This window comes from Eulemur rufifrons, chromosome 8 (assembly GCF_041146395.1).
Source record: "Eulemur rufifrons isolate Redbay chromosome 8, OSU_ERuf_1, whole genome shotgun sequence".
Lineage (NCBI taxonomy): Eukaryota > Metazoa > Chordata > Mammalia > Primates > Lemuridae > Eulemur > Eulemur rufifrons.
This window is the reverse complement of record NC_090990.1, coordinates 97,440,717-97,458,859: the sequence shown is the minus strand read 5'-3', so window position 1 is coordinate 97,458,859 and position 18,143 is coordinate 97,440,717. Positions and strand designations below refer to the sequence as shown.

At 38.3% G+C, this 18,143-nt stretch overlaps 1 protein-coding gene across 1 annotated transcript in view; it reads right to left on the bottom strand.

The window, feature by feature from the left end:
* Positions 1 to 18,143, bottom strand: part of SPTA1 (spectrin alpha, erythrocytic 1) — a 67,422-nt gene that overhangs the window by 37,585 nt on the left and 11,694 nt on the right. The window contains exons 9-21 of the mRNA XM_069479211.1: positions 17,532 to 17,667; positions 17,317 to 17,418; positions 15,345 to 15,482; positions 14,688 to 14,798; positions 13,180 to 13,257; positions 12,881 to 13,036; positions 11,332 to 11,536; positions 9,679 to 9,860; positions 6,591 to 6,834; positions 5,191 to 5,313; positions 3,346 to 3,563; positions 2,402 to 2,494; positions 504 to 641 (exon numbers count right to left, since the gene is read on the bottom strand). Coding sequence (XP_069335312.1) covers positions 504 to 641; positions 2,402 to 2,494; positions 3,346 to 3,563; positions 5,191 to 5,313; positions 6,591 to 6,834; positions 9,679 to 9,860; positions 11,332 to 11,536; positions 12,881 to 13,036; positions 13,180 to 13,257; positions 14,688 to 14,798; positions 15,345 to 15,482; positions 17,317 to 17,418; positions 17,532 to 17,667 — 1,924 coding nt within the window. The remainder of the gene's footprint in view (positions 1 to 503; positions 642 to 2,401; positions 2,495 to 3,345; positions 3,564 to 5,190; positions 5,314 to 6,590; positions 6,835 to 9,678; positions 9,861 to 11,331; positions 11,537 to 12,880; positions 13,037 to 13,179; positions 13,258 to 14,687; positions 14,799 to 15,344; positions 15,483 to 17,316; positions 17,419 to 17,531; positions 17,668 to 18,143) is intronic.

The window sequence follows — 18,143 nt, the reverse complement described above, 5'->3', positions numbered from 1 at the left end:
TAGAGTATAAAAAATTACTTGAGTTCTTAGGGAAAGAATAGTAAAAATCCCAACCAATATTTTACCACTGTTCTCACAGGCATAAAATCTAAAGAAAATCAAGTTGATTAAAAACTAGTCTTCAGACTCCTCCTAAACCCAGACATTGTTGTTTCATCACTAGGAACATTTGCACAGAAGAGGAACAAGCTAAGAGAAGGGACAAAGGGGACAATTTAGTTCTGTAAATATATTATAGAATTGTCATTCATATCTACTATATCTTTGGGCTAATTATTTAACTTTATTCTTCATTTCTTTAACTGTAAAGTTGGTATTATCATTCCAACAGATAGTATAGGTTCTTGCACAATATCTGGAGGAAAGATACTACTCAATCAGTTATAGTTATTTAAAAGGCAAAGTGATGGGTGATGAAAACAATACATATATCTGGCAGGGTTGGGAGAGACGACTCTGGAAGAGCCACTCTTGCTGGAAAGAAGGTTAGAAGGAAAAGTCACCTTGTGGATGGAACTCAGTAGAGTTAAGATATCATCTTTCTTCATGGTGACTTCTAGAGGGCTGCGGGCCTCGAAGTTATATAAAGCCACAACTCTCTCTTCTCGAGCAGCCTCATCCACCGGCATAGCCTGTAGTTGCTAAACAAAAACAGAAAGCCTATGTCAGTCACCCATATCTCCCTGCAGAGCCCACCAATGGTGGGCAGTTCCTGGGGCCTCCTAGGAGAGAGTAGCCTCTGGCTGGAACCTCTCATGAGGATGCAGAGGTTAAAATATGTGGTCTTTAGAGATACCGATTCACTCTAACACTTACCAGGGGATAGGCAGGTTGGGAAGTATAAATGCAGAGCAAAAAAGTGAATATGTGTAGTTTGTCAGAAACATATTAAATGCTCTAAGCAACTGATTCTTAAAGTGGAAGGGGTAAATATGAGTTCCCTAAGAAGGTCCAAGAAGATTATATACACCAATATTTCAGAAAATTTTTCAGAAAGCAAAAGACACACTGTCTATCATCATCTTCCCCTTTTCCTGGGCCTCCACTGAAAGTTTTTCCCATCCTCTAGCCTTTAAGTCACTGTGTCAAGGAGCTCTGGACCTTCCTTTTCAGAGATGAGTGAGCTAGAGCACAGGAAAAGCCACAGAATTTTAAAAATTGAGAACATTGGCTGAGGTCATTAAAGATATTTTGTCTCTCTTTAGAGAGACAGCAACTTGTACTCCAAGGTAGAGTTTTCTCTGATGTTTACCTTCTGCAAATATCATATCTCTGAGACAATGAGCAAAATATAACCCACTCTTTCTTCAGATTGGAGTTGAAGATGTACCTCCCTTCACAGATCCCCCTGATCTCATATCCTTCAAGTACTCTGTTTCCCCATAACTTACAATGCATAAACCCATCTGTTCTTGTTTGGGCACCCAGTGTGCACAGCCTGGCCAAGGCACAGTATACAAGCTACATAAATATATATTGCCTGACCACGCTGAGTCTATGTCTTTTGTCTACTCCAAGTGTGTGAATTCAGAGTCTCTCATTAGAAAGAATTACTTGATTGTAAGAAGTGTATCTCTTTTATTCTTCCACTACCCACAGGAAACACCTTTATATCACTTATTTGATTCTAGCTTCATCAATCTTCATGACACTCCCTTTCACCTAGTACCTGAGCCATCCTCACATTCTTAACCAATTGCATTTCCCATTTCCCAAATACACTTGATTGTTTTATGCCTTTGTGCATTTGGTCTCATGGCTTATTAACTAGAAAAGCTCTTATCCTCCTTATCTGCATAGTAAACCATCCATCTTTTTTTTCTTTATTAACTCAGATAAAATGGATCACCTCAGCTACGAAAATTTTCCTATCTCCTAGTTCTCTTATTTCAGGAGAACAGAAGACTTCTTTCTTCAAAACTCTTTTTGCTGTTCATACATTTATTATATATACATATTGCTTGAATTTCTGGCTTCCTAATAGGCTGCAATTTTCCTGCAAATCCAGACTATTTTTTATTTTACTTGCATACAGTAGACATTTAGTAAATGTTGGTATAAAAAAAATCTAGGGAATTAAGAGAATTAGAAAGGAAGATAAGAAGAGATGCAGACAAAGAAAAATAGGAAAGAAGGAAAGAAAGCAAGAAGGGTAGAAGTATAAAAAGGAAGGAAGAAAAAGCCAAAAAGACACCAATGAACACATGATAACATTTATTGACAACTTCTTTTGTACTAAATCTCTGCAGATGCTACAATTCCTGCCTGCCTATAAGGACCATAGAACTTAGTATTTTCTTTGCAATTGTTTTCTGGGTTGTAAGAAGTAAAAATCATTGATAAAGAGAATTCCTTTTCTTCTGTTGAAGTGCAATTCTTGTCATCACTAAGTTCATCTTACCTGGCAGTCATCTGCCTGATCCCGTAGAGCTTCCATACTTTTTCCAAATGCATTGAGATCCACTAGGAAGGCCTCATGCTTCTTTAGAAGAGCCTGTATGTGTTGAAGACAAGATCATCAGAATGAAGATAAGAACACTAAGCAAACCTGGGGGATGATTCAACTGCTATTATTTGGGGTTATGCTGACTGCCTTAAATCCTGGTAAGAGCCACTTTCCATCTATTATGAAATCCTTTTTAGCCCAAATTTGCAAGACTCAAGAAAATAGGAGTTAATAAATAAACAACAATTTTAATATTTGCTGAAATAAAAATTAACTCAGGTTTGCACAGGCATTTTTATCAACACACATCATAGCTGAAAGAGGATGCCGTTAATATTGTTACTTTGTAGGATAAACATCTAGCGTAACTTTAAATGTGCACTCCAATTATTTCTAGTACTAAAGGTTTGTGAAATACTATACCAGCTTCCTGTAGGACAATGAACAAAACAAAGAAACAGATATAAAGGGTAATTATGATCTTTGAGGTTCTTCTTGCCCCAACATCTGGCTGATTCAATTTCAATAAAGTAATTAAGGTGTCCATATCATAAAACTACAGAACCATGGTTGGTTTATTGAAAGCCCAAGGTTTTTCTGGGAAGTTTAGGATAAAACCAAGACAGGCATAAATCTCTGGCCACACCTTTTGGATTTGGGTAATCTTTAAAGAATCTAGGGATCTCTGTGGGATTAGAAAAATGTGGTGTATCTTTTGGGATCCCTGTCAATTCTGAGGGAATCCCAACTGATAAAGGCCAAAGGTGATGGCTCTGGGAACCCTTAATAATCTAGCATAACCTATAGCTGTCCCACAACCTAAGCAAACCCCAAATTAATAATTTAGTAGCCTTTTGTGAGGATTCACTGGACAATGTTCAACCCCACCTCCACCTTACCCCAGCTGCCTCTTCATCAGCCCCATAGTTAGTGTTGTCTACAATAGGCTCCTTCTCTCTAATCCACACTTCTGCTTCATGCAGATCAGCCAGGTACTGCTGGAACTGGACATTGGCCTTAAGATCATTCTGCCGTCTAGCTGCTCGAGCACGGAGAGACTCCATGTTCTGGTTCAAACTGTTGACCCTAGAGGCTACATCTTCTGCAGCAAAGTGTTCTATGGAGCAGTTATCAAAAAAATGATTATGACCATCATTAATGTCTACTGTACTATATAATCATTTAATAACCTGGAAAAGAAAAAGGGAGGCATGGGGATAGTGCTATGTTTTAGTCAATGTCACATTTTTCTTAAGTTCTCTGGGAATTGGAGTTTTCTAAGTGAGATGAAGCAGTACTAGGTGCTAATTGGGGATAGACATGTATGTGTGGTAGTGAATGGGTTGGTATAGTGAAAGACACCCTGAAAACAGAACACCCATGTGTGGATAATACTCAGAGTTCCAAAAACACATCTTCTCTAAACTGAACAGAAAAATCAACAGATTTCCATTTCTTCCTATAAAGGATTTATCATTATAGGAATTGCTCTTTCACCCTAAACAACGAGTAAACAGAACAAACTAAGATACAATGATTTTCAGACAATGAGTAGAGGATTATGACTCCTGAGAGAAGGGAAAGAAATATGTCCTATAATTGTCACAGCTTATTCCTTGGGCAGTTTCTGGCATGCAGCTCAGGGAGGGCTAACCCAAAAAGAATCTACCCATCTCCTCCTCTCAGTCTCCTCAACTGAGTAAGAAACCTACTTTAAATATATACCTTAAAAAAAAATTTAAGCAAAAAGATGGAGAAATAAGTACCATGCAAAAACTAATCAAGAAGATATCTTAAAGTCACACTAAATAGACGTCAGAACAAAGAATATCACCAGAAATAAAGATGACTATTTCATAACATAAAGATTTAGCCTAATCAAAGACATATTAAAAAAATCCTTAGTGTACGTGCACATAATAACAGAGCTTCAAAAACACATGAAACAAAAACCAATAGAACTAAAAAAAGAAATAGACAAAATCCACAACTACAGTCAGAGATTTCAAGGGAAAAAAAAGGCAAGTTTCTATAGTAACATAGGAATTCCAAATAAACATTTGTCTGCCTGAGTCACTCAGTTGGGATCTGAACTTTTGCTCAGCATACTGAATTTTAACGTACTCTTTGAAAACTGGATACTGGCTGGCAGCAGTTGATTGTCAATCAACAGAGGGCAAATCCTTATGTAATCTGCATTGCTTGTACCACATCTGGCCTATGACATGTAATTCTAAACATCATATTTAAACAGTAGGGATTTCTGAATAGGGAAGACTAGGAATGAAGAGAGGCATTGAAACTACATAAAGTGAGAAATGTAAAGTAATGGCACTGTTTACTGTATACATAATAAGACACTGCAATCCTTAGGTCTATCTTCACAGACCTGGAAGCTTCCACATGAGAAATGGACCTGGTCTGTTTTGTAGGGCTTTGGAACTTAGACTCTGAATTCTGTAACTTCTACAGAGAAGCATATTGATGATTACGGTAAAACATTTTATTTTAATAATTTTGGGTTTACTAAATATGGAATACTGGCTCATGAGATTGGATGATTCCTATTATTGGAATATACAAACAAAGCTCTATACTCATCTATCAGAAATGCCCAAAGAGAATTGGGTGGGAAAATGAATCAGTTATTTTTAAATTCCTTTGAAACCCTAAGATTGTACAAACTTCTTCCCAGAGGTCTGGCAGAGTGATTTTTTGACCATCTCGGTCTGAATCATACGTACCTTCCTCTACCATTTTGTTTCCCCTCTCTGTTATTGCTTGAATGCGTGGCTCATGGTTGTTGATGTCTGCCAGAATGACCTCATGCCTGTTTAGAAGATTCTTGGAGGCAATCAGGTCCTTGCCTATAGACAAAGGAAATTTCAAAGTTTGAGATCATCCTGGTGTATGGAAGTAGTGTGCCCCACTTTTTTTGGAACTCTTGGATCTAAATGTTCTTCCTAGTAAAATTCTAATTATTCATTGGATGTCCTTAAATGTATAATATCTGTCTGAGTTAACTGTACTCATCTTTGTTTTTGCCTTGCTTCTTGCACTAAGAGATTTCAATTCATTATCATACAAAAGATAATGGAGAAATCACTATTTTTGTTGGAAGGTAGGTAGAAAGGCAAGTAAATTCTTAGCTCAAATGTCCAATATTATGCAACCAATTTTCTCTTTTGGTATACAAATCAGGGTCTTCCACTTGTTGATTTCTATATACTTCAGAAAGTTATTAAATCCCCTAAATGTAAGTTTTCTCACCATGAAAAAGGCACAACATTACCAGTTTGAAGATTTATTTGTAATGATTAGAAATAGCTTATAAAAGTACTTCACTTACTGCATGGCTTTAACTAGCACACAAAAATGCCACCTGCCGTGGATTTCCTCCATCTTATAAGATTCCCAATTACTGCTGTCTGCTTCATCTTCCCTGTCTCCTAACCATGATTTACCTTGCTCCCCTCAAAACTTTCTTTCCCAATATTTCCTAATCAAAATACCTCTCCAGAAACTCTCTGTATCTTTCCCATAAGCCTCAGGATTTTCTCTTCTATGAAGTTGTCCCAGACTAACCCTGTCATTTCCCTCATTGTCCAGCCCCTCTGATGCTCCCAAACACACGCACAAAGTTGTACTGCATTTATATGGGCTTTTATCTGTACTTCAGTGTAAATGTCTTGGCACTGACACTGGTGAACTATTACCTTTCAAAGAAAAAGATATATTTGCTACTTCACTCCTTTTATCCTTGTTACAAATAGCTCATATAATTTATAAAAGGCAGCCACCAACAACATAGATGGAAACACTTAGTGTCTCAAACATTAACCATGTCTGCTCAGCCAAAGACCTTCACAATAACTTCAGTTTCAGAGCAAGCAGCAAAAAGGTGAACACTCTAGCTCTTCCCAGAGGTCCTAAATTCATGGCATTGTTCATGTCTAGTTTTAGGAGGTGAATTTTTTAGTATTTTTTAAAATATTTTTATGGGAGACTGGACAAAATTTTCATGAGTCTGAGGGAGAAGAGCTGAGAGAAAACTTTCCACTCCCTCACTACTGTATCCCAGATCTCAAACAATCTGCAGACCTTGGTGTCTCCTTATGGCTCAGCCTGCTCAGGCTGTACTAACCAAGGTAGGTTGAAGCTGCTGAGGGTTCAGTCTCTTGGATCCAGGCCTCCTCATCTTCTGTGTCTCTACAGATCTGCTGCAGACGGAGTAGGTCAATGAGCTTCTTCTTCCTGGTGGCCAGTGGCTCTTTCAGAGCTTCAAACCGGGACACCAAGAACTCCTGCCTTGCCCTTATGTTCCCAGACTCAGGATGGCCTGTTTCTTCAAAATATGCAGCCAGTTCTGTGAGGGTGTCCACCTGATCCTGAGGGAGAAATACAATGGGTGTCAGGAAATTACATCATTGAGTGGGAAGTGATTGCAGTTTGGTGTGGAGGGAAGAGGCCATGGGAGAATCAGCTCCCATATGTGCTGTGTTAGGACTTCTGTCTAAGTTAGAGAAACGGAGCGGGAGGGGTGGCTACATTGAGGACCACTCATTAAACTGAGGACAATTTATAGCAAAGTAGTTCTCAAAACACATTTTAGAAAGGACAAAATATTTATAGAATGCTTCAAGGAAATCAGAAAAATCAGAACTGCAGAGCTTTAAATGGCAGTGTTGATAAATTTAGGCCCCAAGGAAAAAAGAAGGAGCCTTTTTCTATCTCAGTTCCCTGTCCACATTCTTTCTTTCTCTTTAGAATGAGCCAAAACTATAAATAAATGGAAACTCCTCAGGCTTACGATTGTTGCATAGCAGGAACAATATCTATGAAATGAAATGTGATGTTACAAAAAACAAGTGTCAGAACCTCGGAAAGAGAGATGTGAAGACATTGTCTTGGCCACTACCTAGTTATCCCCACTTGGGCCATATCTGAGAAAGAAGGGATTCAGAAACAGGATTCTGCTGGATCTTCCTATAAATAAAATTTTTGGGCCGGGCGCGGTGGCTCACGCCTGTAATCCTAGCACTCTGGGAGGCCGAGGTGGGCGGATCGTTTGAGCTCAGGAGTTCAAGACCAGCCTGAGCAAGAGCGAGACCCGACCTCTACTAAAAATAGAAAGAAATTATATGGACAGCTAAAAATATATATAGAAAAAATTAGCCGGGCATGGTAGCGCATGCCTGTAGTCCCAGCTACTCGGGAGGCTGAGACAGGAGGATCGCTTGAGCTCAGGAGTTTGAGGTTGCTGTGAGCTAGGCTGACGCCACGGCACTCACTCTAGCCTGGGCAACAGAGTGAGACTCTGTCTTAAAAAAAAAAAAAAAAAAAAAAAAAAAAAAATTTTTGTTGCATGCCAATGTGGTAAAATAATTATAAGAGATACATTCCATTTTTATTAGTGAGGTCAACTATAACTGGCCTGGCAGAAACACAGCACCCCGAATTTTTGTCTGTCTGCCTGTTTTACTTGTTTATGTTTTTTTTTGGGGGGGGGGAGTGGGGATTGGTAAATAAGAAAAGTTCTTCAGGAAGTGTAGGAACATTAGGCATTGGTTTAACTTATTCTAGCTTGCCATCCAGTGCTCAATCTATAAAGATTTTGATCTATCTCTTCTCATTTTGGAAAAAAAAATTGGCTATAAATAGCTTCTTAAAACATATACTCACTTCTTCATAAAAAAAATTAAAGAATCTGTAAAGAATTAAAATTAAAATCTCTCACTAGCCATCTGTTCTCATTTCTGAGGACACTGGAAAGCATAATAGAGTGATTTTCAAACACAGTCATTATCATTATCATAGTGGATCCTCTGTACTCTCTGAAAACCTCTAATGTAGTGCCAGGTGCCACAGGCGAGGGAGATAGTTGACCTGGCTTTTTTTCTTGGCTGCGAGTCCATTGCCATTTGATCCTGACAAAGTTCTTTTACTTGTTCTGATCTTAGTTTCCTCATCTATTTAATGAATACTTTGGGGTAGAGGATATTGACGATCTTTTCCAACTTTAACATTCCGTATCTAAAATTTCCTTTCCAAGCATCATATCTTAGCCTCTGCTCCCACTAGGAGAACCAGTTCCTGGTGATCAGCTGCCCTAACTTTCCCAAATGAAGCCACACACTCCTGTTCTTCTATTTCTTAATTGATTACATACATGGTTCATCTTCTTCAAAATGTTCCTTTTTTTTTTTTTTACTTTTAAAAAAAAAGGAAACAAATTTTATCTTTCTGTCCTTTGAAACTCTGTTCCTCCACTTAGATTTCAAAGCCTTCTTTGTATGATTTTCTTACCTGCAGCCTTTTACTTTATTTAAAGCCCCATGGAGCTATCCCTAAAGCCATATAAATGACTTTTTTTCTGTTTTCTATAGATTATTGTGTCTTTCCCATTTAACTCAGAATGACCAAAGAGCAGACAACATGAAAATGTATTTTAACAAGACAGAGCAATGGAACCTTTGAGGGAATAGCAGAATCATTTTTAAATACAAGCTAGCATTCCTGGGATGAGAAATTGAGTCACTGGGAGTGGATTTTCACTGAATTTTTCCAAAACTTATAATATAGTATTCATGATCTAGAAACATCTTGGATAAATTTATTTTAAATATCAGTCTGGTGGGATGTTGGGGGAAATATTCCTGAAACTAGGAGCTTAGACCTTATCAGAGTCCTGGCCCTGTTGTTAATTTTCTTTGTGACATTGGGAAAGGTACTTTACTTTGGTGGGTTTCAATTTTCTGAACTGAAAAAAAAAAGTGGTAAGATTTAAAATATTTTCAAAGTTTGAGTCACAGAATATCAGAACAGGAAAAGGCAATTTTATCCCAAACCTTTATTTTGCAGATGAGGATACTGAGGCACAGAAAGGTAAAATGACCTACCAAAAATCACCTAACTAATAAGTAACAAGATTATACATAAAACTCAGATTTTTGGACTGAGAGAAGAGTGTTAGGTTTAGAAGAGTCAATAAAGTCTTACATCAGCCACAGGATTCTGACAAGAGACATGGGGCACTCAGGTGTCCTGGCTGGATTGGAGGAGATCCTGGGATGAGGTAGTTGGCCAATTTAAATTCTTATTTAATTTAAAATTTTTAGTTGGCCAACCTTTGGTTCTTTGCTCTCTTAATAATAATAATAATTACTTATCATGGGTGTGCTCAGAACGTATGCACCAATTGCCTACGATTGGCCAAAGAGCTAACAGCAAACCTGGCGAGCAGCCACAGCCGACTCCAGGAGGCCGTGTTTCCTTAGTCTGTTCTGCACGTCGGCCAGGCCTTTCCCATAATCTTCTGAGGTGACCTGCCACTCCACTTCCTCCAGCCAGCGCTGCAGGTCTTCTGCATTGTTTTCAAATTGCAGCTGCTTGTTAGCTTCATGCAACTGGGTCCCTGGGAGAAGACAATTGCTATAAGACATTAAGTGTCATAACTGCTCCTGTCTGCACTATAATACATTTTCCCTCAATTTAGAAAGCAATATAATATTTTGATATTCCAAAAAGAGGAAGTCCATTTAAATTTGTAGAATTTTGATGATAGAATTGTTTTTGAATTTAGTGGTATTCTAAAAGTAAAAATAAACAATAAGTTATATTCCCTGGTTAGCTATAGTTTTTCTGTGTCAGATATTTAACCATCTTTGGTATTTTCATACATTATTTGTTACTCTCTATTCAGACCTCTTTTTCAAAGAAATTTAAAACTGAACACCCTACTTTTTAAGAGAAGCATAATATGTGATGTTGGTTCAGTTTGATACGTGGAAGTTTCTTTTAACAAATGTCTTTCACTGAACTTTGATATGCCCCCTCATAGTGCCTGTTCTTTGTCACAAACCATGCCCCAGAGTTTTCTTTTCCAGAAAATTTATCACTCATACTCTGTTCAGCTAAATTCTTTAAACGTGACCTTATAGCAATTATTTGCATTCTGCAAAGCAATTACTATGTCTCCCAATAGGGTGTAGTCATGCCATCTTATTGTTATAGCCAACTTGGATTTTTGTTATCCTAAACCAAAAATCAGAATGACATCCAAAAACATAAGTGTGACATATCTCTTGGTAACCAGGACAGAGTGATGTTTCTAGGTTGATGTCCATAACAAGGGATGCACTGACAGAGAAAATGCATTATCTGTGTTAATTGCTGACAATTGGTCAATTTTCCAAAGTAAGAGGTGTATGGTGGAATATGACACTCCATGCAAGCATTAACACTCGGAGCTGTCATGAAAGGTGAGAATTATTTTCCATCCCTTTCCTAGTACATGGATCATAAAATATAAATAGAGACTCTTCAAGAAGACATGTGGGAATTTTTTTCAGAGCTTACAGCAGAGCCTGAACACTTTCAGATAGCTTAAAAAAAGCAACAAGTGATCAAGATCTATAAGAATAAAATATTATAGGATCATCACATGGGACACTAATAATCTTTGAATGTCTAATTTAATCACCTGGGCCATAATATCTTATCTAGTTTATGGAACCAAAATATGTGCACTAGATTTAGGTACACAGCCAATACTGAATTTATAGTTCATGAATAGATCTTTAAGGGAAAGAAAAAAATAATATTAGAAAAGTAAAGAAAACAAAAGTAATTTCATTCATTTTTTTTTCATCAGGAAAAAAAAACTCTACATACATGAAGAAAACATAAAATTGTGTTAAGATATAGTGTGATAAGTTTAGGCTGGATTTTAAAAACTTCTTTCCCATCAAAAGGAAGACACAGGGAAGCAAATGAGCAGCATCCCTTCTCATAGAGGTCACCAGATAAATTCATGGTGGGAAAGATGAATGTAGCAGGTTTCAGAATTTAGGAACTGGCCTTTCACCAAGACCTCTGATTCTTACCTTTCTGTGCTGTAGCCTCCAACAGCTCCTTCCAGAGGCTGGCAACTTCACTCAGACGAGTGGCCACATTGTCAGAGGCGTAGTGACCATCCTCGATCATCTCCTGGCCAGTTTTCTCTAGGTTATTGAGTAGGATCTCATTAGCTGCCAGCTCCTCTTCAAAGACTTGCTGCTTTTGAACTCGGCTCTTCAAGTTCTGTGTGTCCTAAGACAAGATGGGGGAGGAGGAAGAAAACATTACTTGAAGAATGAGGGGCAGAAATTTTAAGGATGGGGGTTACTTCTCACTATAAATCTCACTGTACTAAGAAGAGAATACAAGGGAGAACTGCACTAGTCCAGTGCTTGGAAAACTCAAGTGACCCATCTCTCCTTCTGCATGTGGCGGATGTGGCTAACCAATCCAGCATTTACTTCCACTGAGCCCAAATACTGCCTGAAGACCATTTTGAATATGACATCCTATGCAAGCATTAACACTCAGTTGGAGCTGTCATGAAAGGTGAGGATTATTTTCCATCCCTTTCCTAGTACATGGATCATCCACCTATTAGCCCCATAGAGAGATCTGTTTATTCAACATACACTGGTGCCATAATTCCTCTAGAGAATGCAAACACTTACAATCTAGTTTCACATAATGAAAGGTACAGATAAATGTTCATAGATCCATCAAGACCTAAGAACAAAAGGATAGTGAGTACACACTTAAGACCAAATGATATCTGGAAAAGTAAACACTTTCAGGAGACGCTGGCCTAGAAATCAAGAGAGTAATTCTAGCCCTGATGGTAAATGTTAAGGTTTGTGAGTATACATGTGTGTGCATAATAGTTTACATTATGTAACATTTTTGAGTACAAAATATGTGTTTAGTACAACTCCAAGAAAGAGAAATCTATGGCTTAGAAATAATCCAGGAATTTCCATAGTTACACAAACTAAAGTAAGAATTTAAGCCCAGGTGCACCTTCTGCAGAGTTTGTGCTTCTAACCTTTATGTTAAACTGCCTTCTAAATAACTTGATAGCTTTGAGCAATTTACTTATCAGCTCAGAGCCTAGTTCCCTCATCTATAAAATAAAGGATTGCTCCCTTCCAGCCACAACATTATATGTCTGTATTATATCAAACTTTTAGGATATTTTTGAGTTTCCAGTTGCTTTCAAAAACTTTGAACCTATTTCTGGGATTAGACACAATTTTTTCCTACTATAGGAGTTCGGGGGAGCAGAAGAGCCAGTAAAGGGGCAACAGCAGCTAACAAAGATCATCCCTACCCTTCCTCCACTCTGTTAAGGACCACTGGAAGCTGTGCTAGAGGAAAGGGGTGAGGAACAGCAGGGTATAGGAAAACCAGAATATAGATTCTTGATTTGTAACTGGATATATAGTCTCGGGGGAGTCGTTGCCCTTTTCTGAGCCTCTGTTTTCTCGTCTATAAAATGTGGATCACCAGCTGAACACTGAAATCCATTTGACTCCAAGATCGTAATTCCATGAAACTAACTCTTCATAAGTATACCCAGGGCCTGAAACCCCTACGTACCTTGTAATCTTCATCATCTGCCAACTTTTTCTTTTTGTTGATCCAGTTCTTTAGGTCATCTGAATCCTGATACAGTTGTTGCAAAAGCAATGAATCCTCCAGCAATCTCCGTCGAGTGGCAGCCCTTTCCCGTAGGGCATCCCGCCGGGCCAACAGCTGCAAAAACCATGAGCAAACTCACTGTCAGCAAAACCAAACATGGGTACATGAGATTCAACTTCCACCCTGGTCATCATACCCTAAGAGTTTCCCTGACCCCAGCGCACAAAAAGGCAGAAGCTCTGGGCCCTTGGACATACCCCGTCACGGATAGCAGCAATGTTTTTTGAATCATAATGGTCATTGTCAATCAATTTGGTTGCAGTCTTGTCTAATGTCTGAAAAAAAAAATAGAGTGGTTTTCCCTCTGTGATCACTCAGTTTGAATAACTGTTTAAAGATGAAGCATAACAACATTGGAAGAGAACAAATTGGAAGGTCAGAAGATCTAGGTCCTCATTGAGATTTCTGTTATAAATTATATTTCAAAATATATACCTTGGGCATGTCAATTACTTTTTCGGTGTCACAATATATATCCAGGCTACAGTAAATGAATTCATATGTCACTACAAGGTAAATATTTGACCTGTGCTTAAATATCAAGAGGAAAGACTATTAATGACACAGTCATGTCCAGTGGTACAAGTCTATCTATCCATCTAATTATCTATCCACCTATTCTTCTAGGATACATATCTGTATCTACATCTATATTTATATCTCCAGCTACATGGGGAGAGGAGTCAGAAATTGTAGAGGCAAATTTTTATCTGCATTTATCCATAATCTCCCAAATTGCTAGAGCTTTAGGAAAATGAGAAAATGACCTAAAATAAATGATAGCACTTTACACAGAATAAATTATTTTACAGTGTTAGCCTTTCTCCAATGAGAATCAACAGAAAGAACATGCATATGGATTAATGGACCACATTAAGCTCCACATTGAGTGGAGATTAACAAAGAAGACTTGGAATTTGATTGTTGTTGCTGCGAGTGATGGTAGTATGTTTGTGGGAAGGGGAAGTTGAAGACAGCGCCATCCTAGGAGACAGCCAAAGACATATAATATATTGCACCCATGACGTCTTCCTCACACTCCTTTGAATCCTGTCTATATATTGACAAGTCTTCTGGACACTGTAATTAAGGTTCACAGGAAAACTCTATAGTAGCTTAGATGAGAAACACAAAGATGAAGATATACTATTAAGGAAAAATATGCTATTAAGAAAAAGAGTAGATATTACTTAGATATCTACATATTACTAGAGAAGAGAAAACTACATTAAGATATTACTAGAGAGGAAAAAAACAATAAAACTACAATCATCCACTTCATCAGAAAGAAATAAAATGACGTACCATCTTGAAAACCTTTCCAAATATGCTTTGTAGACCAAGAAGTATGTTGATAAAAATGGGTGTGATTCTTTTTCTGGGTATTTTAACTTTTTTTTTCTTTTAAAAATAAGTATGAAGTTTGGCTTTAATGCTGTATCAACATTTTATATGTTTACAAAATTAAATCAAAGAGTTTAAAAACACACAAATAAATACTACTAACAATAAAACAAGGATATAACTTGATTAAGAATAATCCTCATGCTATTTCTGGTAGTCATAGGAGTGATTCCTTTTTTTTTTTTTTTCCCCCTTCCTTCTTTTTTCTGTACAAAGGAGTGATTCTGTCTAGGGACAGGTATTGTCTGAGATGATGTATACAAACAGGAAGACAATGCCCAAATTACAGCCCATTTCTTACTGTAATCTTCTCTTCTTGGGCAGTAAAGGCTTCCTCAAAGTCATCATGCTTCTGAAGAAGGGCTTCTACGCTGCCGAGCGAATTTCCCAGATCCTCGTTTTCCAGGAAGGCCTATAGAAGACAGAAAGGCACTCCCCAGCTATGCCTCATTAGTGAGAAACATTCCTCTTGGAATATCTCTGACACAAGGACTAAGTAAGGAAGGAGAGGAGATGGTTGGAGAACAAGGCAGGAATTAGTACAAATTAGGGCAGTAGATAGAGACTGACCTCTAACAGTAGGAGCTTCAAGCCTCCTTCCTGATGCTCTTATGCCATTTTCTTACCTATATTTCTGGGTCTATCCACAGGGAATTCCTTAATATAGTCACATTTTTGTCTTCTTGAGCCCTTATAAATTTTCATTTTGCCTTATGCTCAGTTATGGTTAAAGCCTCTCTGCTATGTATTTAAGTATTTTTACATGCATTTGTTCATGAGGGAATTATAGTAGTAGCCTTATAGAAAGGGCCTATCTTTTTTTCTTTGGATAATTCTCTAGTTCCTACGACAAGTTTTGGCCCACAGAAGTGGTTAAGAGCGTGCTCATAGTAGTCATGCCGGTAAGTGAGGAGTAGAAGAATTGATTTCTAGAGGTTGGTTGGACCCCTCCCACTACCTCTTGTCTACTCATCCAACTGTCCACTTGCTCGCTGTCTCTGTAGAAAAGGTGCAAGTTCAAGCACTGCTCATACTGATGCTGACGCTTGTCCCACAGTTCCAGCAGGGCAGCCCAGTTGTTAGCAAGTATTGCCATCTTTGGAAGGGAGAAGACAGTATATTAGGAAGATCATTTGTGTTATTCTACATTTATTGAGCATCTAATAAATTCAAATCCATTTGAAGGCTACAAAAATGAATATGAAATAGGCTTTTCTCTTAAGGTTTCAACATCTAAGCAAATAAATGATTTTACCTACAAAAAAATGCCACAAGAGAAGTACAATACACTTAATATGTATAAAGAACCAAGAAAAGACTAATTCTGGTAGGAAGAACCAGGGAGTAGAAGTATGGAAAAGCATAGGAACTATTGTACCAGAGAGCAGGTACCAAGGGCTGGGAGCAGGTAGCAGGCTGGTAGGAGGACATGACGCCATGAGAAAATATTATTATAGGAACTCCAAGTAATTGTTAGATTGCACCATGAGCTCTAGGGAAAAATGCAGCATCTAAAAAAGGGTGAGCATTTGATGAAATTCGTAGAGCACTTAAAATGTCAGACCAAGAAGTTTGCATTTTATTCTGAAAGAAAAATTAGAACCACCAAGGAAAGAGAAAAGAGACATTCTCAAATCCATAAAAAGTCCTTTGTTTCTGGTCAAGCATCTGCCCAAGAAATTCCAACTTACTATAGCTGCTTCTGTGTTAACTCCATCAAAGGAGCAGCACAAAATCTGAGAATCACAGGATAACAGGTAAGTTTTCAAGGACTTAGGGTTCTGCTATTCCTCTGGCAGAAACTTGTTACTAATAAAAATCTATATGATAATATCCCCACAGAGTTCTGGGAGAATTCAAAACCTAGCTATCTCAACCTCACATTGCATAGTGCTGGAGGCTGTGCCTGGCATCTAGTGAGAAGCAAAGAGGCCTGCCCATCTTATTGTTATTATCATCCCAAGGAGTTCCTAGACTTTATGACTGGAGTAAAATCTCCCTGGATCAGGGGGCTAGAGTGAGGCCCTGTGATCCCGGAGGTTAGAATGATGGCAAACCTGTTGTCTTCATCCAGTGCAGTTAGGAGTGCTTAAAGTTTTCCTGTTACTTAATGTAAATTTGAAAAACACAGATATAGAAAAACAGCTTAATTTGATGTTGTACAGAGGAGAGAAGCAAAGGTATAGGTGCCAGCCATGTTCCTGGCACCGTGCTAAGTACTAGGGAATCCACAGATGAAATAGGTGCAGTCCTTATGGAATTTATAGTCTAGAGATGATCATGGAAAGGTGACAAAACAGAGCATATATCAAAAGGCAAAATGGTATGGATGTTTCATATTAGGTAGAAGTCAGAGGTTTGGTAACATAAAAGCTCAGATGTGAGGAAGCAGACACTGTGTTACGAGAATTTCAAGTGATTCAATTTGACTAAAACAGCATAGTTAGCCCTCCATATCTGTGGGTTCCACCTCTGTGGATTCAACCGACTATGGATAGAAAATATATGGGAAAAAATGCATTTGTATAAACATGTACAGACTTTTCTTTTCTTGTAATTATTCCCTAAACAATGCAGTATAACAATTATTTACACAGCATTTACATTGTATTAGGTATTACAAATCCAGAGATGACTTAAAGCACATGGAAGGGTGTACAGAGATTATATGCAAATATTACACTATTTTATATCAGGGACTTAAACATCCATGGATTTTGGCATCACAGGGAGATCTTTGAACCAATCCCTCGTGGATAATGATGGATGACTGTATGTGAAAGGGAGCAGCATAAAACCTGGGTCCATATTATTAACATGTTTAGATGACTTCTATCCTCCTCCCACTCAGAGATTATCATATTATTATGAGATTAAATAAGGGCTAAATATGCCATAAAAATTTCACAAACTCTGTTAAACTAGATTACCTTCTCCCGAACTTCCTCAGAAGCTTCATGATTGGCATCCAGGAGGGACTGACCAGTTTCATCAGCAGATTGAAATCGGTCATCGTAGGAGTCAATCTCGTGCTGTGACCACAAGACACATAGTCTCAAAATGCAGCAAGAAGCCTCCTGGCATTCCCAGTATTGAACCAAATCACCTGCCCCCTCCTCCTGCTGGGGAGGCCTTTGCTTTCTACCTTATGCTGCTGATGCCTGTCCAGCAGGACTTCCCCGCCGGCCACATCAGTTGGCAGCTCATCAGCATTGATGAGAGCAGTCTTCTCCTTCATCCAGCCTGAGAGCTCATCGTAGTCAGACAAGAACCGCTGATACCTGTGGGAAAGGTGAGGTAAAGGACAGGAGGGAGAAACGGATGTGAAAGAACTCTGAACAAAGAGTTAGGGTTGGGTTGAGCTAAGATCACTCTAATCCTAGCCCTCTCCTTCCCTGATGTACTTCCTGTTACTTACAGTCTAGTTAAGCTGCCCCTGACCATTTTGGCACCAAGGATTGGTTTCATGGAAAACAATCTTTCCATGGACCAGTGGGGGGTGATGGGTTCAAGTGTAATACAGATGATTCAAGTGTAATACATTTATTGTGCAGTTTATTTCTATTATTATTACATTGTCACTTGCCACCCACTGATAGGGTTTTGATATGAGTCTGCAAGCAATTGATTTGTTATGGTCTCTGTGCAGTCAAATCTCTCTGTTAATGATAATCTGTATTTGCAGCACTCCCCAGGACTAGCATCACCACCTCAGCTCCACCTGAGATCATCAGGCATTAGATTCTTATAAGGAGTG